The sequence below is a fragment of the Anabrus simplex genome, chromosome 6 (assembly GCF_040414725.1).
Source record: "Anabrus simplex isolate iqAnaSimp1 chromosome 6, ASM4041472v1, whole genome shotgun sequence".
Taxonomy (NCBI): domain Eukaryota; kingdom Metazoa; phylum Arthropoda; class Insecta; order Orthoptera; family Tettigoniidae; genus Anabrus; species Anabrus simplex.
The window spans coordinates 259837164-259860413 of record NC_090270.1 but is presented as its reverse complement, the minus strand read 5'-3'; the positions used below and the strand labels follow the sequence as shown (position 1 = coordinate 259860413).

The window sequence follows — 23250 nt, the reverse complement described above, 5'->3', positions numbered from 1 at the left end:
GCATGTTAAGGTCTTATCATCATTTTATTTTGTGTCATTCCATTAATGTGTTATATTTTATTTATGTTTTATTCAGTTAATATTTATATGTATTATTTATTGTACACCTTTTTAATTTGTATTTATAGTAAGTTTGCATAGTTGTTTTTCTGCCTTGTGTAATACCATATGCTAACTAAAAATAAATAAATGGACAACCTGTCTGTAGGATCTGATGAAATCATGGCTTCGTGTTATACACAATTGTGCATCTGGTGTGGCTGCCCTTGTTATCGTCTTCAATGTACTTTATTTACCCTAATTATCACAACTAATATTTTTTGTAAGCAAGAAACTGATTTCATGACAAAGGTAAAACAAATGAACAAATCCATACAAAAAAGCTTCTGCGAGACTCAGCAATTATGAAGTTTCACTTGATCCCTCTCAGCGACTTGCTGTACGTAAGTTTTCAGTTGCGAGAGCAGGAAAGGAGGTAAGGAAGGCTGTTTGAACTTGACATTTTCATACAAAATGGTTGCCAATAGGATAAAGCACTACAGATAAGGAATTAAAAACAACAAAAAAAAAAAAAAACAACAAAAAAAACTTTCACAAAAATATGTAACACTAGAAGGCATAATATTAATAACAGAACAGTTTTTTACATCTCATTAACTCTTATTTATACTCTTCTTTTAAAAACATATCTCTAGCCCTTAGAATACGGCACCTGTACAATATTCAACCACTTGTTTCATATATATATATAAGCACATTTGTTGCAACTCTTCCAGGAACACGCTTCATTACAACTGTACATTTTATCTTTACCTTCTTCACATTTCACTCCATCATTCAAAAAATAAAGAGGAAACGATAGAAAAAATAGGAAAGAAAAGTGCTATATATTAAGTAATAATATTAATAGTAATATACACGATTTGTTTCTTTTTATAATCATTCACCTCGGATTTTTTGCTTTAAAAGAACTATATATAGTTTATTTACGCTCAAATCTCTTTTCGGAGAAGTTCACACGTGATTTTACACAAGAATTATCGCGATGATGCTAAGATTGATGATTTCGAAGTTCTCAGGATTCTTCACTGTCATCCTCTCCTTCTCGTAGAGCCGTGAAGAAAGATGTCGATGATTTCAAAGCCACTCCCTTACCAGGTGACTCTTGTGAATCTTTACTATCGTGCCACGCTATGAAAGATTCGTTTGAAATGAAATTGTTGTCCCAGAGCACTTGGAAAATAGAACACAGAAGGCCTGTAAATAGAAGGATATATATATTATCTACAGTGAATAATGATATTCTCTTGCAACACAGTGATGGTTCAAGTGAGGATCACAGTAAAATATATTAAATGTCAAGTCACATTCACATGGTTTGGATTGCACATGATTTCCTTCCTACCCAAAGTTCAGTATTTTAACAGAAGGGGTGATTAATTGTTAACATCAACCCTGGCAATATCCAAGCGAGAGGAATTATGAGCAAAATAAACCAAGAACAAAATCACAGTATCAGCCAACATTTATCCTAGGCTCCAATTACAAAAATGAATGGAGTGGCTCAAGATGGCAGGGCTAAGGTAAGGAATGAGGTACACTGATAAACATGAATGTTATACAAATATTTTGAGTCTCAATAGTTGGATATTTCCATAAATCCGATCTGAGGAATTAGAACAAAAATTCAGGTTGAGCGCGTGAATACCTTATACGAGAAAGCTGAACACAAAACATAGGAAACCTACCTAGTATGCAGTCAGGCAGTTCCCATACCCTTCACACTAGAGATAGCTATATGTTATATCAGTACCAATTCTGTTGGAGAGCCATTCCATATCAATACTGGTGGTTAAGCAAGGCTGTATGATTGCTCCACTTAGTTATATATAGCCACTGTTGTGAGGGTAGTCTAAGCCATTCTTTCTCCAGGAATCTGCTTAATTTGAGCCGTCTAAGGGCAAGGACTCTTAACTTTTCTGTAGCATTAGTCGAGTTACAGAATGCTGCTGATAATGCAGTTGTAGCCCAGTCAAAAGAATTGACAATATCAGTTGTCCATAAACTGTTCAATAGGTTTGTTAAAAATATCTTGTGTGAAACAGATGTGAACTATCCTTCACAAATAGTATGAAAATTCACACTTACACTGCGTAGAAATACAGCATACAATTATTGCACCTGTAAAAAACCACTATGTGAAATACTTCAGCTTAGTTATAAGCTGGTACGATTACGTCATACAAGGTTCAATGCAATGCGAATACACTGACTGATCAAATGTCTGCGCACCACACGCCCCCTGTGCCAGTAGCAGTTGTATAGGAGACCTTGTGAGCAGTGGCTGTGCATGTAACAGGTGTAACATGGAACGTCATCGTGAGCTGACACCGTTCGGAGTATAGTGGTCGGTGCCCAACGGATGGGAAGTACGATTTCGGAAGTGGTGCAGGAATTCGGCTTCACACGATCAACCGTGTCCAGGGTGTATCGTGAATGGTTGAATGTGGGTGTCACTGTGCAGCCACCCTCAATGACCATGACCGGCGACATCTGACACGGATTGTCAATAGTGACAGACAGGCAACCGTGCAACAAATCACGGCACAATTCAACACAGGCTGTGCTATACATGTCTACCAGTGCACAATCCGTAGGAACAGGGTTCCTATGGGGTATGGGAGACGGCGCCGCACATGGGTGCCACTGTTAACTCAAAGCCATCGGGCACGACGCGCATTTGTCACCAGTCACCAGGGATGGACATTGGAACAATGGCATAACGTGATATGGTCGGACGAATCACGATTTCAACTGCACCATGCCGATGGGAGGCACCGTGTATGGTGCAGACCACATGAAGCGATGGATCCCGCCTGCCTCGAAGGTGTGGTCCAGGGCGCTGGTGTGTCTGTTATGGTCTGGGATGCATTTTCCTGGTATGGAATGGGCCTCCTAGTTGTTCTGGAAGAGACTTTGAATGGTACGTGGTATGTTGAGCTGCTCTGAGACCATCTCCACCCATCTTTGGCCTTCCAGCGCCCAGACAGTTCTGCAGCGGAGGTCCAACGACTGCCATGGCCACCCAGGAGCCCTGGTATGAACCCTATTGAGCATATCTGGGATGTCCTGGAACGCAGGCTCCGTGCCATGGATCCCACACCCACGTAGACCAGCATTGGCGGCCACTCTGCAAAAGATTTGGTGTGAGCTGCGTCCAGAAGACAACCAGGGATTTGTCGACTCACCTCCATGGCGTCTCACTGCAGTTCGCTGGGCCAGAAGAGGCCCCACACGCTATTAGCTGACTATCCCATGACATTTGCTAAGTCATTGTAGTCAGTCTTACTGGCTACAATCGTTGGAAGGCGGTATTTCTATGTTTAAAATATAATGAAAATAATAAATGGTGAACACAAGACTCTTAGGCCTAAATATACTGTGAATTTAATCCTACCACGTCATTCATTTAATGTCATCCACCCTTCTGATGTTGATGTCTGGAAGGGCATCCAGTCGTAAGAACTCTCTACGAAGATCCTTCTCCCTTCCTACTTGACCCCGTAGAGAAAAGTGTTGGACATCCAGTTTTATTTATTGTATTATGCAGTACAAATTAACTTAATGAGTCAGTTAGTTGGGGCTGTCAGTTCAACAGTAAGCCTAAAACACAGTAAGCCTAATAATATAGAACCTCTATTATACATTCCCGGAAACTATGTTTTCCCGTATTATTCGTTCAAATTGCTTGGTCCCAAGAGCATTCTAATTAAATCACATTGTAAAAATCCCTCAGGGCACTGTATAATCACTAGGCTTTCAGGCAGGAATCGAAACTGCTCCTTCTTAAGTAACACAAATTTAGTATTTTAATACTATCATATACCGGTACGTTTATGTTATCAAGACCAGAACCTTGCATACTGTATATAAAGTCATGGGATTCTTTGGGAATGCCTATTACTGTTCTGGTCCTGATATATGACCATCTCACCATTAAATAGCTCATCAAATAAAGGTAACGAGTGAACCTGGAACCAGCCCTCATATCCAGGTAAAAATGCCTGACTTGGCCGGGAAACGAACCAGGGCCCTCCAGGCGACAGGCAAGCAAGTTAGACCGCAGGGCCGGCTTCAAACATGAATTACCGGTACGCGACTGGCAAAACATCGTCAGTTTCTTCTGAAAACTTCTTTCAGTTTCGCAACTTTGATCAGCCAAACTCCTTGAAAAATCTAACACCTGTATTGACAAGCCAAACAACAATCGACCACAAGTAGGTTGTAATTATCTAATCTAATTAAATAAAGCAAATTAGATACAAAACCGCCCAACATGATGGCAAAATTCCTTTTCCTTAAGTCTTCCATTGTAATCTAGTCACCGGGAGTCGGTTTATGGAAATCCTGTACCGCGTAAATTCGAAATGATACAAAGTGTTTTAATGTAACATGAGAGAGAGAGGGAGGGAGTGTGTGTGCAGTTTTTATAACATTCTAGCACAAAAACTTGAAATTCCCAGTCATATATCAGGACCAAAACAGTAACGGGCATTCCCAAAGCGTCCCATGACTTTATGTACAGTATGCAAGGTTCTGGTCTTGATAACCTAATCGTACCGATATATCATAGTATTGAAATACTAAATTTGTGTTACTTAAGAAGGAGCAGTTTCGATTCCTGCCTGAAAGCCTAGTGACTATACAGTGCCCTGAGGGAAGTGTCGAAACCTGTTCGGCGATACACTAGAAAAAAGAAAAAAATAAACACGTAACTCTGGACATAATGTAGACGTTTTGCAAGAACAAACATTTGATGAGACTCGTTCAGTCTTCAAGCAGAGCTAACGAAATGCGCTCCGTCCCTTCCAATTGTTGTGGACACACACTGCTTTATGATTTCCAAGGATTCTCTAAAGAATACCACCCGAATGCGATGCTAAGATGGTCCTTTATTCGAGTTCATCACCGATCGCTTTCCCAGTATGGTACAGTAGGCTACTTCCTCAAATTACCACATTGACAGGACGTAACACCGAGATCCGGGAGTATGCCGTAGCCGGCCTTTCGTGAGATACAGTAGTCTGAAAAACGCGTGATCAAGAATTTAATGTTGATGTGACCGAAATTTCTGATGGTTGATCCGGGAAATAGTTTCTTTGAGGAACGGACGACGGATTTTTACAATGTGATTTAATTAGAATGCTCGTGGGACCACGCAATTTGAACGAATAATACGGGAAAACACAGTTTCCGAGAACGTATAATAAAGGTTCTACCGTATTAGGCTTACTGTTCAAGAGACAGCCCCACATAGCTGACTCATTAAGTTCATTTGTACTGCATAATACAATAAATAAAACTGGATGTCCAACACTTTTCTCTAACGGGTCAAGTATGAAGGGAGAAGGATCTTCGTAGAGAGTTCTTATGAATGGATGCCCTTCCAGACGTCAACATCAGAAGAGTGGACGACATTAAATGAATGATGTGGTAGGATTAAATTTACAGTATATTTAGGCCTAAAAGTTTTGTGTTCACCATTTATTATTTTCATTATATTTTAAACATCAAAATACTGCCTTCCAATGATTGTAGCCAGCAAGACTGACTACAATGACTTAGCAAATGTCATGGGATAGTCACCTAATAGTGTGTGGGGCCTCCTCTGGCCCGACGAACTGCAGCGAGACGCCGTGGAAGTGAGTCGACAAATCCCTGGTAGTCCTCGGGACGCAGCTGACACCAAATCGTTTGCAGAGTGGCCGCCAATGCTGGTCTGTTCGTGGGTGTGGGATCCATGGCACGGAGCCTGCGTTCCAGGACATCCCAGATATGCTCGATAGGGTTCATATCAGGGCTCCTGGGTTGCCATGACAGTCGTTGGACCTCCGGTGCATGTTCCTGGAACCAATCCCGGGCGACATGGCGGTGCGTTATCTTGAAAAGCTGCAGAACCGCCTGGGCGCTGGAAGGCCAAAAATGGGTGGAGATGGTCTCCGAGAAGCTCAACATACCGCGTACCGTTCAAAGTCTCTTCCAGAACAACTAGGGGGCTCATTCCATACCAGGAAAACGCACCTCAGACTATAACAGACACACCAGCGCCCTGGAACACACCAAGGCAGGCGGGATCCATCATTTCATGTGGTCTGCACCATACACAGTGCCTCCTATCAGCATGGTGCAGTTGAAATCGTGATTTGTCCGACTATATCATGTTATGCCATAGTTCCAGTGTCCATCCCGGGTGACTGGCGACAAATGCGCGTCGTGCCCGATGACGTTGGGTAAACAGCGGCACCCGTGCGCAGCGCCGGCTCCCATACCCCATAGAAACCATGTTCCTATGGATTGTCCACTGGGAGACGTGTATAGCACGGCCTGTGTTGAATTGTGTCGTGATTTGTTGAACGGTTGCCCGTCTGTCACTATTGACAATCCGTCTCAGATGTTGCTGGTCACGGTCATCGAGGGTGGCTGGACGGCCGGTCGTTTGTCTGTGGTGTACGGTGACACTCTCATTCAACCATTCACAATACACCCTGGACACTGTTGATCGTGTGAAGCCGAATTCCCGCACCACTTCCGAAATCGCACTTCCCATCCGTCGGGCACTGACCACCATACTCCGTTCGAATGGTATCAGCTCACGATGACATTCCATGTTACACCTTTCACATGCACAGCCACAGCTCACAAGGTCTCCTATACAACTGCCGCTGGCACAGGGGGCGTGTGATGTGCAGACAACACATGTGCGCATCAGTGCTCTGCTATCCCATGATATTTGGTCAGTCAGTGTACAATCACAAATTTGTTAAAGAATAGTGTAGAATACACACATGTACATTTTATAGGTCTTTATGCCCAAAAGCGCCAGACAAAATGAGAGGCTATCACATATTGAACCCCCCCCCTTTATTTTTAGGGGCTATATTAGGAAAAAAGGGGGAGGGGGAGGTCTAATGCGCAAGGAAATAGGGTAACTACCATCAAGGTATTTGAGTGCAAATATTTCCTATAAAACAAATAGTCTGAGAACCCCCCCCCCCCCCTCCACATTATGCATTAAGGCACCAATTATTATGTTTATGTTAACTCGTGGACAAACACGTACACAACAATTTGTACCCATGATGAAGCTGGTATTTTACAATGTAGTAAATATTTCCAACTAGAATATATGGATATCAGAAGGGGATCATGACAGAAGTTGTTACCAGCTAACACTGAAATTACATTTTGAAATGCAATGTCTGGCATTTTTAGCTGCATACAAAAGTTATTGCAGGTATAGTTTTTTTCCATAAATGTTTAAAAGACAACAACCAAAGAGGACAACATTTGGCAACAAAAAAATTGAACATCTTTCAAGAGGTGCCAACCTTTGAAACGGCTTTCCAGTAATCCCCCGCCACTCCTAAAAAAAATTTCGAGTCAAATCCAAAACATCCTGCTTCCCGACAGCAATCTATACTAAAGTATATCATATTACACAATACAATTTGCACATTACAAGTTAGATCAGTCATGAAAAAATTCTTTGTAGCTTGTTTTGCACCTAGCAGCTGCTTTTCAGTGTGTGTGTTTTCTTGAAGCATCCTTCCACCTCTGACGACATTTTCGCCCAGTGAACAATAAGCGACTCCAGTGTAGATATGCTTAATTTAGGCCTGAAGTCCTATTTTTCCATATTAACACTGAATGCTGTTTCTGTGGAAGAGATTCTGTCAGGTAAACTTAATGCTGCAAATAATACAACATGACATTTTACAGTGGAGAACGGCCGAGCTGCTCCATTCACAATGTATTTCACAACGATCACGGGCAGCAAAAGGAAGTGACTATTGAAATATCGTTGCCAACTCACAAGCATTGAAACGAGGAGGGTTGAGCAGTAATGCTCTAAACGATTCAGATTACCCCTCTTTTGTTCCTTTCCATACAAATTCTTTTTCATTGTGTCACTTTTTCCTCTTTGACAGTAACAGTGAGGGGAAGTCCGTAATAATTACGGATAATCAGTATTATTAGCCACCCCTGCAGTTAAGTTCTTCCTTTAACAATTTTCCTTTACGTTGCACCGACATACACAGCTCTTATGGCGATGGTAGGGTAGAAAAGGGCTGGGAGTGGAAAGGAAGTGACTGCGTCCTTCATTCAGGTGCAGCCCAAGGATTTGACCTGTGTGAAAATGGGAAACCACTTTCAGGGCTGCCGACAGTGGGGTTTTGAACCCACTATCTCTCGAATGGAAGCTGACAGCTACGTTACCCAACCCACACAGCTACTTGCTTCGTCAATTCAGCTTGACTATCTCAGCAACATCACTTAACATACAGTACAGAGTTACATTCCATCGAATATAATGTGAAGTGCACAGGAGAGGTAGACAAATACAGCATGATAAGCTTACCTTGCGGGTGCTCTAATCGGTGGACAAACGCCTGAACAGCATACAAACATTGTAATTCTAACTCTTCCTTGTTATCTACATATTTCTTGAAAAATCTACTACGCTGTATAAGCACCTCGTCTCGTAACTTCCAATTTGGACCTGCAGAGAAACAAATGACAATAGTCCAATACAAATATTATTCACTTCAGTTGAGAAATAATAAAAAGGCAAACATGCATTCAATAAAGCTACAACACTACCGGAAAATAAGTCAACTTTCCTACCAAGGACACAAACGAGACCTCTTACACATGTAAATAAATTTTAATGCATCAGCCTCAGATGAGATAAAAAGAAAGAAACTAACTTCACCATATAACAAACTTCTAAGATACTTACTTTGTGTGACAGCAGTTTCACAAATAGCAGTCATCAAGGCACGAATAAAACGGGGTTCCGAAACCCTATCCCCAACGTTCGCCTGAGAAGGTGGGAAAAAAAAAAGAAGGAAAAAATGCAATTAATAGTAATATTAAAATTATGATTACTTGTACATTTAGAAAAAGAGGCAAAATTATGCACGTACACCTATCCAATCACAGATTTCATCGAAGGAATGAGCAGATGCATGCTCTGGCTTTAGGAACTGCACTAGTTTTTGCTGGACTTCTTCCATACTAAGGGGTTTTGATACAGCAAAGGAGTGGCTACTGGACACATCACCTAAAGTATAGTCCAGATTCTGCAAAACAAAAATAAAAAAATTAACAGGTCAAAGTAAAAGAAAAACTAAAAAGGGTGATGTTAAGCCAAAATTCAAATCAGAAACTTACGTGCTCCTTAACAAAACTATCCACTCGCTCAGATTCAATGAAATCTGACCAGTCAATACCAGCAGCTACCCACTTTTCCCGAATCCAACCAGGACCCTAAAACAGGGAAACTAAAATAAGATTACCTACATCATTATATTCTGGGAAAAATAATTTGGAATATAAGGAATAAGATCAAAGGCAACATAACGGGCTCATCTGTGCAACACTACGAGATTCAGGACACATCCAGACTTAATTCACATTAGAAAATATAGCCTACTTTGTCCTTTTCTATTATTACATCTTCAAACGCTACTTATCAATGTGTTTTCCCATCACACGTGTAACTGCACGAGTGTATGACTAGCAATTTTTAGGTTAGGAAGTTTTCATAAAATAATTTTTAATATAAAGTAATAGATATCTTGTATTTTTTTGAATTGAGATATAAAAACATTATATTCTAAGAAGAATATTTGGTTGTAGGGAATTATGTATCTAGCCTATGTTTCTTTATATTGGTGTAACTTAAATTTGTGTATGAATCTGCACATGGTATAGCAGTAAAGTTTATGCAACCAGGAAAACAAAAAGAAAAGCAAAAGTTATACATATTAAAAATAACCTTAACCACACATCTTGCAGTGCGAAAATATTCGCCTTGAATGATTCCTGAATACACAACACACGCGCACACATTTCTGAAGAGCAAGCAGCCAACGATTCATTTGTTTCTATAATCGTCCCTGTTTTTATCTCCTCTTAAGATGTGTATTGTTTAATGTAACGCCTTGTGTAATATAAATGCCTACATGCTAGCCTATTTCCCAATTTTTGGCTGAAGATGACGCCAAACAGCGTCGAAACTAGTTCCAAGGTTAAATAAATATGTTGTAAATATACTATAACATTTTTGTATTGAAAAGGTGGACCCTTTTAAGTTTCCTATCTTCCATTCTGTATATGTGTGCGCGCTACGAGTTTATTGCTATTATCGGGTATTATTGTGCATGACTGTTACAGCTGCCGATTATTGCTATTGAGGTTACTGTTGACGACAATTGATACCGTGAAGTGGGTGCTGCACGAGCATTTTACGGGAGCTTTATTACTGTACAATTACGGATTCAAGAGTGCATTGCTCGTTAATGGTTATTCCCAGTGAGCGGTTGGCGAGATATGGTGAACGGCGATGTTTTATAAGACTATTAATTTTCCCTCGCTGCGGAAATGTTCATTGTGGGCAGCCTTTAAATGTGCAGTGTGGAGGTAATATGTATGTGGTTCACAGAATTAATTACAACTTGATGAAATAAGTTATAGCCCAATTCTTCATTACCTGCGTACTCTTGGAAGAATACCACATGCTTGTTAACTATTTATCGTAGAGAGAACTTTTAAAAACTTACGCACAAATTGAACTGGGGTCATTATTCTTTCACATTGTCCGATGTGCATTCAGATTCAGTAACCAGTATGGACTCAGTGTGTGAACAGTTTTCATTCATACTTGTTTGACTGCAGTTCACTTCATGTAATTTGATATTTTCTTCGCAGACACTTGACTTGACATTGTACGTAGTTAAGATTTGATTTGATATCATCTATCATGTTAAGGTGTCTTACGTTAATACCTCATACAGTGACATTAGTTGGTATTCTCAAATGGTGATGGTGTTTCTTGTTCAGTGTATATACGAGGTCAAAATGGGACGATCTCGTAGCTTACATCTAAATTGTCAGCAATAGGCTAAGCAGTTTGCAATCTGGATAAAGATGAGGGGAATTGGTGCAGTATTTCTCGTGCGGTGATGTTTTGGATTAACCAACCAACCTATAGATGGTGGCAAATTGAAAGGTCCAGAAGTCAAATTTAAGAAGTGAGCGTTGTGTTAGGTTAGGGATGCACTTAGCAAATAACTGGTTTTAAATCATAACGTGAGGTGGGGCATCTTATTCTTACTAATTAATATGTTGAGTGAAAATTATATGTGCAGAATCTATTAGAAGGTATACCACATGAGGTATGTACGTACAGTAGAGTCTCGCTCAATCGACCTTCGCTTATCCAACATTCCTTGTTATCCGACACTGGTAGACTCACCTTGAACTTTTGGTGCAGACTGAATTCTGGGTCACCCTACGTGGAGAGTCCGACCGTGGGACAAGCACTGGTCTGACTGCTGGAGGTAGGACCGATTTTTTTTCTCAAAGACAGGTGCAACGAGTCTTCAGTCATTGTTCAGTGTTGATTGATTGGTTGGGTGTGGATGTTATAGTTTTCATATTTATCCTCTGAGTATGACGAGTAAACTGAACAAAGTGATTGTTTCTAAGGAAGACAAGTTGAATGCATTAAACAGACTGGACAAAGGGGAAACTCTTCAAAAAGTAGCTCCAGAGTATGGTGTTGGACGTGTTACAGTGGGAGACTAGAAAAAAAAAGATAAAAGGGAAGAAATTGAAAAGTGGTGCTCTACCAGAGCACTGAAAATTAGAAAAACAATGAAAAACTGTGAGCAGGAAATTTACGTAAAGCACTATTCCTTTGGTTCACTTAAAACCGGGAAAAGGGCCTGCCAATATCTCGTCCCATTCTGCAAGAAAAGGCGGTGTATTTTGAGAAGGAGTTTAATGAAGGGGACCCTAATTTTACTGCCAGTGCTAGGTGGCTTGATCGGTGGAAAAAACCGTATGGCATTTGACAGCTTAATATCTGTGGAGAAAAACTGTCAGCTAAATCCGATGAGGTTGTGAAACTCATCATAATTCTTGCGGAAGGATTAACTGTTGATCAGATTTTGTGATCAGACTGGGCTATATTTCAATATGGTGCCATCAAAAACTCTCGCAGCCCAAGCCGAGACGTCTGCACCTAGTTACACGCGAAGAAAGGAAAGAAGTTACTGGGAAAGAAACGTAGGGCATTTAAAATCATTTCTGTTAATGCTTTTTCAGTACATTGCATGAATCAGAAGGCTGCCTGGATGTCTGCTGACAACTTTAGAGACTTTTTTACACAGTTTGTTCCAGATGTAGAAAAATTTCCAGCTCCAAACAATCCTCCCAGTAAAGCTCTCTTCCACTAGAAAACGCTCATCACACCCGAATGAACAGCACCTTAGAAGTGATGACATCAAAGTAATGTTCCTCCCTCCCAACGTGACATTATACCAGCCAATGGACCAAGCTGTGTTGGAAACATTGAAGATGAAATATCAGCGGGAACTCCTTTCATCCCTGATAGAGAAAACGGACAATGGCAACGACATGATTGAAAAGTTAATACGAATCAAAATGAAGACGCGACATACTGGATAGCGCAGTATTTGGAAGAAGATGAAACAACGACATTTGCAAAGTCTTGGAATATATTGTCGAGTGGGGTTGAACATCGAGAGGAGGTGGTACAAGAAGACATGGAAAACATTGTTCCCTTACTGAATTGCATTCCTGGCTGTGAGGATGCTACGACTCAAGATGTAAGGGGTGTGCACAATATCAGCTAACTAAATGACCCTGATATTATTTACTTTGTGAATGCTAACGAAACTGAGGATGATGGTGAAGAACGAGACATTGCACAACGAAAGGGGAAAAGGATGACTCACAGTGACGGATTAAGTGCATTGGAAATGGCATTAAACTACTTTGAGCAACAGCCGGAAGCAAGACCAAAGGGGGTGTTGATTTTTCGTCGATGGCAGAATCTCGCAGCAAGAAAACTTGAATCGGCAGGCAAGCACACATTGTTGACAAGTTTCTTTCCTTAAGACATTTGGAATGTTTTCGTTCAATACTGCATATACTGTACAAATGAATTGAAAATTCAATAAAAATTTACCGTAAACATGTCGTTTTATAATACAGTACCTTATAGCCTTCCTATTTTTTTTTACTTCATTTACAAAACTATTCTGCATTATCAGACATTTTCGGTGATCCGACGTACTCCAGGTTCCGTTTAGGTTGGATAAGCGAGACTCTACTGTACAATGTAAACATTAAGTTGTTTGTGAAGTGGACAAGATGGAGATGTAATTGTTTATTGTGAGTAATATTAGACTTTTTATAAACTTTTATTCTCAGTAAATTTAATAGTTAAGCGTATGATAACTTTTACTCATGGACTGAAAACCTGGCATGTTCCCTAAATTTAATTTTAGGAGTAGACAGGTAAGGTTATATAGCAAGTTTGGAGCATCGTCGCCTTGGGAGAGGGAGTTCTGTCATGCTCTTTGAGTCAATTATTCTCGTAAATTGTTTGCAGGTGGCGCCTAGTTTCGTTATTTATACCTTATTCTAATGACTATTCATTCACGTGGTATTTTCTGTTTCACCAACAAGTTACACATGTTCTTATTCATCTTTGTTAGAATCTTTTCTTTTGTTGCTCTCAAGCAATATCGCATTCATATCCACCGATGGTAAGAGCAAAGAAAAAAGTAATTGTGCTCGGTCACAGCATTTCAAATATTTTGCTACTTCATACCTGCCGAATTTTGAAACTCGTGCGTGAAAAAAAATCGAACGATTCTTGACATACTCCGCCTTATTACATGCGATATAAATCATTCTAGATCCGTATTGACTTTATACAATAAGTTATTTATTTTTTATCCACCTAATCAATACATTAGACACAAATAATTAGAATTTTGACCTCGTCAAAATATTCGTCGACGTGTTATTTAAAAATATGGTACAAGTTCCGCCTTAAATTTTGTTAAAATAAAATCAGGCACCTGATTGTCTTGTGAACTAACTAGCTGATGTACCCGTGCTTTGCTACGGAATTCTACATCTTATACAGTATTCTAAGTTAAGTAGTGTACACGTTGTGAGCAAGATTGTATTAAATTGTATAGCACTTAACGTTACCCTAGAAGTGCGAAGGTGAAGTCACCAAACTTCTTTTCTCACATGAAGACTGGGTTAGGGAATATTCATTGTAAAGGTTGGCCCCCTTGCCTACCATCAGTCACAATCAGGTTGGGGAGTTTTCATTTTAATGGAAGACGCTCACTCTCCACCTGCCTTTTTACATCCTCAGAAAGACTCTCTTAGTAGTTTTCCGAACAGAAATGAACATAAGCCATTACAATGGCGCCAGTAAGAATAGAGCGATTAAAAGCTATGCTTTCATATGAGATACTCGATCAGATGAAAAAACCACACATTTTCTCACTTTTAATGAACAATACTACGCTGCCGATCTAACAGTCTAAAGTTCCAGAGCTGGAATGACCAAAGCTGCAGACAGCCGTGATCCGTGAACACACTTCGTCGTATTTTCGGCCGGGTAGGGGTGTCGAACAGTGGAGACTCCCACAGCAAAAACTATGCCTCTTACTCATCTGTTTAATAGGAGTATCAGACGAGTCGGAAAATCTCAGTTCACTACACAGGCGGCGGAAATTTTTTTCCCTCCAAGCCAGAGGAGACCCCCCCCCCCCCTTTCACTGCTAATTTGGAATCAAATGAATGTAGAATTTCATAAAAGTGAAAAGGAAGAAGCTTTGCCTAAGAAAAGGCTCTTTTCAGGGTTGAAATTTGAGTTATTCCATGAATTGTGGTGCTATAATTTGGATTAGTTATAAATTGGAATTCTAGACCAAGTCACACCACCACCACCACCACCACCACTACCACTACTACGTGAGCGTCTGCCTGAAGTCGGCACACTGCTCATTCAAAACGGCGCGTCAGAGTAGGGATCGCATAGCTGGAATACTATGATCATACCTGCCAACTTTAGAAAACCAAAAATCAGGAGATTTTGATATGAAAATCAGGAAAAATCAGAAGAAATCACGAGATACAATTGGTTAAAACTGCTTATTCTACATGTCTTGCACAATACAGTATAACACTTATTGTCTCAAAGCCCAACTGTTGCTATACGAGGCTACAAGGCTAAAAATTACACATCTCTATTCCCTCACAGGAAGTATGCGAGTGAGATGATCGGTCTCTGATAAGCCTACCGAAAATAGTATGAACTAATGCTCCACATATGTGAATCAGTAATGCACTTACATGCCATTACTTAGAGCAAATGCATAGATTAATATAGTACTGCATCAAGCGCCTGTGCGATTATGCGAAGCACAATGCTATTTGGAGCAAATAACTAGCTGATGTACGTACCCGTGCTTCGCTACGGAATTCTCGGAAAGACTGTCCTCATAGTTTTCCCAACTGAAGTCAACATAGGCAATTACAATGATGCCAGTATGAATGTCGTGATTAAAAGCAATGCTATCATATGAAATGTTCGTTAAAATGAAAAAACAGCACATTTTCTCACGTTTAGCAAAAAGTACTACGATACAGTTCAAAGTTTCAGAGCTAGAATGACCAGGCTGCAAACAGCCACGAACACTCCTGCGTAATCATCCCGTGTTAAGTGTGCACACTGCTCATTCCAATCAATGCCTCAGTAGGGATCGAATAGCCGAAATATTATGGTGATCCAGTGTGTTACGTACAAGAAGTATCAGAAAATTTATGAACCAGAGGAATGGAATGCTAAAGAAGAGAGAGATCTAACTCCCCACTCCCCAGCTACTTCCTGCCGATATTCAGGCAGGCTGTTATACTCGACACGGAGCAGTAATCCCATCTATCGGAGATTCATGGCAGCAGAATTAGCAAAGCACATCAGAACAAACAATGGTCAATGTAACGTTACTGTTGATCAATTTTATGACCTTTCTATATCGGAGGCCTTCGCATTTAGTTTCGTTCCGAATCTGCGATATTAGAGCACCTAATGTAAAGTGAGTCCTTTCTTTCATGACTTTTTTCTCATTCTTACAATCATCTTCAAAATTTAATCACCATCACTACCAATATTATAATAGTCGGTACGGTGAAACTGTATAAGACATAAATAATCTGAAATTGTATTCTCTATAACTTTTATTTTGTAGTACTTTTCAATATAACCAGTAAGGTAAGCATTTAAAAAATTAAATTTTTGGCACCTTCCCCTAAACTACCACTTCGAACGAGTGAATAAAAGTATTTACAGCGTAGACAGTAGTTCCTTATTCCCCGACTAAAATTCTGTTCACCCATTTTCTCGTACCTCTGCGCTGATATGGACTTAGCAAAAAAATAAAAAAATAATAAAAAAAATTGATGAATATCCCTGGTATCATAGCTGGTACGGTAAAAATTTATGCCTTCCCCTAAACTACCATTTCACTCAGAGTGAATAAAATTATTTATGGCCTAGATTGTAGCGACTTATTCCCCAACGTTATGTACCGATTTTCATTAAATTCTCTTCAGCCGTTGTCTCGTGATGGGCGGACGTACATACATACCGAAATTACGGAAAATAACGTGCATTTCCCCATGTTACTGTGGTCGCGACCAGTACAGAAATATCATTCTTTTAAAATCTGAGCAATGTACAGACACTCTTATTTAATTTATATTGAGATAAATTAAAATTAGTCAGAATTGTCTCCAAATGGCTCCTAAAATCTCTAGAAAAGTCACTAGTCGTTATAATTGAAATTCTGTCACTAAATTACTAAGATCCAATATCTAGCGACTAGTCTCTGGAATTGACCACAGACAATGGAATCGACAAGACTGATGTGAACGAACGTGAACATAACGCGCGATATATAGGTTTCAACAAACCTCGCATATTTCTCGCATTAATAAACATTGATATTTCGTTTTGAAAGTGGCCAATGAGCGAAGGACTTCTAGCCACCGGCGTAAAAAAAGCTGAAAATGCATGATTTGAAAAATATTCGCAGTTGACCGAAAAAATAGGCTAAAATCGGGAGAAATAGTAAAATAATCGGGAGCCGGGAAGAACTGTTGAAAATCGGGAGTCTCCCACCTAAATCGGGAAAGTTGGCAGGTATGATGAACTAACCTGTTATGTACCAGCAGTATCCGAAAATGTATGAAGCAGAGAAATGGCATGCTAGAGAAGAAAGTTTTCTAACTCCCCAGCTGTTTCCCGCCAATATTCAGTAGGGCTGTTTTACTCTGTACGCAACAGTAATCCCACCTATCTGAGTCGAGCGGCAGCATAAGAGACAAAGAACATCATCAAAAACAATGGTCAATGTAATGTTATTGTTGATCAATGTTATGTTATGTGCTTTCAATAATGTAGACCTTCACCTTTAGTTTGCTTCCGACTCTGAAATACCACTCTTATCATAGTCGGTACGGCAAGACTGAATGAAACATAAATGGTCGGAATTGTATTCTCTATAACTTTTGTTATGTAATACTTTTCGGTAGGACCAATTACATGGGTATTTAAAGCGCCTTCCCCTAAACTACAATTTTATCCAGGGTGAATAAAATTGCTTATAACTTAGACTGCAGCTTCTTATTCCTTGACAATATATCAATTTTCATTAAATTCTGTTAACCCATTTTCTGGTGGCTCGGCGTTAATGTGGACTTCGCAACAAAAATACAAGTTCACAAATATGTATTATCGAAGCCGATACGGTAACAATGTATAACATAAATGATCAGAAATTTTAATTCTGTATAACTTTTGTTATATAGTATTTATCAATAGGACCACTAATAATAAGTATTTGAGAATTAAATTGTAGGCCTTTCCCTAAACTACCATTTCACTCAGCATGAGTAAAGTGATTTATAGCCTAGATTGTAGTGGCTCACCCCTCGACTTTACATCCCAATTTTCAATAAATTCTCTTCAGCCGTTTTCTCGTGTTGCGTGTACATTCAGACAGACAGAAATTACAGAAAAGTAAAAAGTGCATTTCCTTGCTACTATGGACACGATCGATACAGAAATACCGCTATTTAAAAATTCTGAGCAATGTACAGGAAAAAACTTATTTTATATACCGTATTTACGCGAATACCCACATTTAAAAAAAAAAAATGAGGCACGAAATTAGGATGCGGGTTTTTATTTGAGTCAATGTTGGCATTTTTTTAAAAAAATCAGCCTTCCTAAAGTTAGGGTGCGGGGATTATTTGCGTAAATACGGTATATAGATGTTAAAATAAGACCATACTAAAAAGAATCTTCAAAAGTCACGAATAAAGATTAACATGTAGTGAAATTAATGAATTGATAGTTTTTCAAGACTTGTAACTGTGAGTCAAGTGAATAATACAAGAGTTGATTATAAACTTGTGATTTAAAGAAACTGATGCATAATAATATTCAACTAGCAAGAGGTTGATAACAGAAAAACATTCCGAATTATCAAATCTTATGTTGTCGTGTTAAAACATGGTGATAAACATTTACAGTTTAAAATGATGTTAAATTGTATATACCCAATCAAGAATAATTACGTCGTCGTTCAGGCAGAAGTCACTAAGTCAAAAATTGGCGGTTTTGAGTTAGGTGCAAAACCATACTAACAAAATTACGCTCCATCGGCACATAGAACTTACTAAGTCATATTGAGAAGCATTCCATTGCAAACTGCACTCGCTATTTTCACTAAGTGCATTTTCCCGGCTTGTTAGTCAGGCAGAAGTTCCTTAGTCCACTTAGTGACTTCTGCTTGGTACAAGTTCTTCCTTTGATTATTGTTCAGTAAAATTCACACTGTATTACGCAGCTGTTATAACAATAACTCTGTCCATTTTTGGCCGTAATAATTACAGTATGGCTGTGTCATTATTACAATGTTTCTTCAGTTGACAGAAAGCTGCTATTTGTGTTAAAAGCTGGTTGATAACCGTAAGTTTGCAATAATGTTGAAGTGTAAAATATGTGATTTATCTCAAGAAAGCAGAAGTCACCTTACACAAAGGGCACTAGGAAAGTTTTGCAATACGAAAATACAGTTGGATGGACATCTCTGTTATGGTGAGGGATGAAAAGAGGGGTGAAAACCGGTCTAGGAGACAGCAAGGCGCGACCTTCACACCAGTTGTTAACAAGCAGTCAGATTGAAAGCAAGTTGTGGTCTAAAGGTGAATATCGCACAATTATCTGCTACAATTTTGCTCGTGGATTCACTGTTGACCAGTGCCTGGAGGAAATGACTCCTGTGCTGGGGAAAGACTATCTATATCGGGCAACAATTTTCCGCTGGTACAAAGAGTTCCAGAGAGGAAATTTTGGGGGTGAAGACGATCTTCGTTCTGGGCGCCCATCTGAATCAGTGACTGAGGAAAACATTGAAGCTGTGAGGAAAATGTTGCAGCAAGGGAGGCGGTTGACATATCAGCAGGTAGAAGAGACCCTCCACATCCCTGCACCAGCTATTCATTCAATTCTACATGACCATCTCCATGATAGAAAGGTTTGTTCCCTTAGGGTGCCCCATTTACTTTCAGAGGAATAAAGGGCACATCGAGTGAAATGGTGCCGAAAAAGGCTAGACAGTTTGAAAATGGGACTTCACATAATGTCAACAGCATCGTTGCAGGTTACAAAACTTGGCTTTATTATTACGATGTCCCAACAAAATCCCAGAACAAGGTGTGGCTGTTTGAAGATGAGGGTACTGCTGTGACGGTGCAAAAGTCAAGGCCAGTGAAGAAAATGATGATTGCAGTATTCTTCTCTAAACAGGGCATCCTGACTCGGGTTGTGCTAGAAACACAAAGGACAGTTGCTGCGAAGTGGTACAGTGAGACTCGTCTGCCTCAGGTCATCCAGGCTCTCAAGCAGCTCCGTCCAAGGTCACGGCTCTTGCATCACGACAATGCTCCAGCACACCGTGCTGATGTAACAATGGATTTTCTTGCCAGATCAGGGTTGACTGTGCTTGATCACCCTCTAAACAGTCCTGATCTTGCCCCATGTGACTTCGCACTCTTCCCAGAATGAACATGAAGTAGAAAGGGCGGCATTTTTCATCCGACGAGGAGCTTCTGGCAGCATGGAATCAAGAGTGTGAAAATGTAACCGAAGGAAAGTGGCAGAGTTGGTTCAGTGACTGGTTTCGATGTATGGAGAAGTGTATTGAATGTAGTGGAAATTATTTTGAAAAAGTCTAAAGCGTTCGTTCACTCACATCGCAAAACTTTCCTAGTGCCCTTTGTATGTATAATAAAACCAAGGACAGTGGTGGAAATAAAGTGAACTGGTTGAAAGTCAAGTGCTTTAGTTTCAAAAAGGATGCACCGGGTATTCTCAAATATCGATATAGTCATTCTGGAAGATACTCTGGGATAAATACTTTTGGGTGAGGTTGCCCAAAAAAGATGCCCACCCTTCAGAAGGCTTACAAAACTCTTTTCCCTATATCAGAATAAAAGTACAAGGATCTTATTAGTCTCCACAATAAAGGAGTTATTCCAACAGAATTTCAAGCATGGTACCGCTCCTAATCCCATTCAGGTGCAGTGAGGGATTGACATCCATAACCAAGTGTGCACAGTGATTACCAAAAGCACATGTGGAAGCCCCAGTATCCAGATCTATAATTTTGGCAGGTGTATTATTAAAGTTGGGAGGATATGGATTGTTACGTGTTTATTCAATAATGGTTTCTTTGGGATTAAAGTATAATTACGTTCGAGTTGCCATTAGTTTAGTTGGGGGTGTATTAGTTTAGTATGTTTCTATCAAACGGATTTAAAGGCTTTAATTGCTTACTCTTCGGTTTCTCATATGGGGATTGTCCTAGGAGGTTTAATAACATCAAGAGTTTGAGGGTTTAGAGGAAGTTACACACTTATAATCGCTCATGGATTATGTTCTTCTGGTCTATTTGCATTCGCTAATATTACGTATGAGCGTCTAGGAAGACTAAGAATGCTAGTAAGTAAGGGTTTAATGAATTTTATACCTTCAATGGCTATGTGATTATTTCTCCTTAGTTCTTCTAATATAGCTGCGCCTCCTTCTTTAAACTGAATGGGTGAAATTAGTCTATTTAATAGATTGGTTGCTTGATCATGAGCGTCTATGGTTATATTAATATTATCATTTTTTAGAGCAGTGTATACTTTATATTTATATGCTTATAGCCAACGTGGTATAATATATTCTGGAATTTACTCTTGTTCAAGCGGAGATAGTCGTGAATTTATTTTATTTCTGCTTCATTGATTACCATTAAATACTTTAGTGTTAAAGGGAAATTTATGTATATTCTGATTGTGTTTAAATAGTTTAAAGTACAAATGTTGGTTTGTGATACCAGTGATGTAGGTGACCACTTTAAACCATTTTATGGTCATTGTCTATTTGTTTTGCAAGTTTTTTATTTTTGTTTATTGTAGCAATAATTTTGATAATTATAGGATTTTATTTTATTATATACGATTTAGTGATTTTTATAGAGTGAGAAGTGTTAAATTTGAATAGAAGTTCAATTGTTATAACCTTTTTGTTTGATTGGATATCACTTTTATTTATAGGGTTTGTATTATTTATTTCGGCTTTAGTAATTTTTTATAGAGATGAATATATACATGGCGATTTGACTATCAATCGATTTATTATTTTGGTATTAATATTTGTACTATCAATAATATTCTTGATTATTGGACCAAATTTAATTAAAATCTTATTAGGATGAGATGGATTAGGGCTTGTTTCTGATTGTTTAGTTATTTATTACCAAAATGTTAAATCTTATAATGCGGGTTTATTAACAGCTTTATCTAATCGAATTGGGGATGTAGCACTACTAATAGCTATTGCGTGAATAATAGCTGCTATAACTAAGAGAGCTCAAATTCCTTTTTCTTCTTGATTACCAGCAGCTATAGCAGCCCCGACACCTGTATCATCTTTAGTACATGACACATAACAATGAGAAGGGTTTACTGATTTACTGACAGTGTTTTAAATTTTTTGTATTGTCACACTTTTGTTCTCTGAATCATACTGTGTACTTATGAGAAAGAGTTCAAAGATAATAATATAATAATTTCATGCACCTACACATTTACTGTGAGCCAGAACTTATTATTTTTGCCTTTATAACAACCTACGAAGAGGTTCCTTCCTTTCCCTGAGGCATTAATAAAGTATCGATTAGGTGGTTATTTATACTTCTTGATTAAACATCGATACGGTCATGAAATGGACAACTTGTAATACGAATGCTAACCAAGCAGGAAACATTACGAACATCTATCTTAATCTGAAGATGAAACTTGCAAAAGTAACCACAGATATATATTTTCTTAAAGAATGTCTAAATAATAATCTAATTCCTAAATTCTTAAAAGGGGCACAAAGAAACAACATACGCTCAGTTTTCCAAATTTCCACACAAAGAACAGTTAACCGCATATGGCTTAAACGAGAAATTAAATTTATGTATAGGAAGAAATCCTTCCTCAACCGGGAGCTTTACCTAGCGCACCTTTCTGCTTCTAGTAACTTAGTTCCGCTAGAATGGGATTCTGTACAAAAATACGGCAGAGATAAAGTTGAAATTCTAATAAACAAGAAACGTACAACTTTGAATAAGAAGTTAGAAAACCTAAAAAACAATCCCCGAACAACTCTAAATAAGCATCAACCTAAATCTTCTTTTAATTGTGAAGAATTCCCACCCCCCGTCATGAACTTGTCGAACATGACGTTTACAGAACAAAAATTACAATTATTAAGCAAAGGGCCTAATCACAATTGGCATAGTTTCAATAACTGACAAGTATTAACACAAACTTTAGCAGAAACAGAGACAGCCATACAAACCCTTCCAGTCGACATTCAGAATGACGTACGGTACGAAGCAAAGAAAAAAATTCCCTCCATAATTAGAGGGTTACTAACCAATTCCACAAACACTAAAATCGAGAAGGATCTTCAGCGTAAAATTAGACAAAGTGATGTAGTGATAACGAAAGCTGATAAAGGTGGAACAGTAGTAATATTAAATGAAACCGAATACATCAATAAAACAAACTTTTTTCACTAACAACAAATTTAAGGTAATTGAGAAAGACCCCACCCTAAAAATTCAAAAGAATTTGAAATGAAGCAAAGCTCCTTCCTTTTTAACGACCAAGATATTCAAAAACTCATTAATATGAATCCAAGACTTCCTAAAGCAAGAGCTATGCCTAAATTACATAAAA

General features: G+C 38.9%; 1 protein-coding gene across 5 annotated transcripts in view; it reads right to left on the bottom strand.

Annotated features, from left to right (window-relative positions):
* Positions 1–600: 600 nt before the first annotated feature.
* Positions 601–23250, bottom strand: part of LOC136876417 (eukaryotic translation initiation factor 4 gamma 1) — a 700368-nt gene continuing 677718 nt past the window's right edge. For all 5 annotated transcript variants that reach the window (XM_067150372.2, XM_067150376.2, XM_067150374.2 and 2 more), the window contains 5 exons: positions 9235–9330; positions 8988–9143; positions 8801–8882; positions 8420–8560; positions 601–1257 (listed from right to left, as the gene is read on the bottom strand). In XM_067150372.2, coding sequence (XP_067006473.2) covers positions 1076–1257; positions 8420–8560; positions 8801–8882; positions 8988–9143; positions 9235–9330 — 657 coding nt within the window. In that variant the 3' untranslated portion in view covers positions 601–1075. The remainder of the gene's footprint in view (positions 1258–8419; positions 8561–8800; positions 8883–8987; positions 9144–9234; positions 9331–23250) is intronic.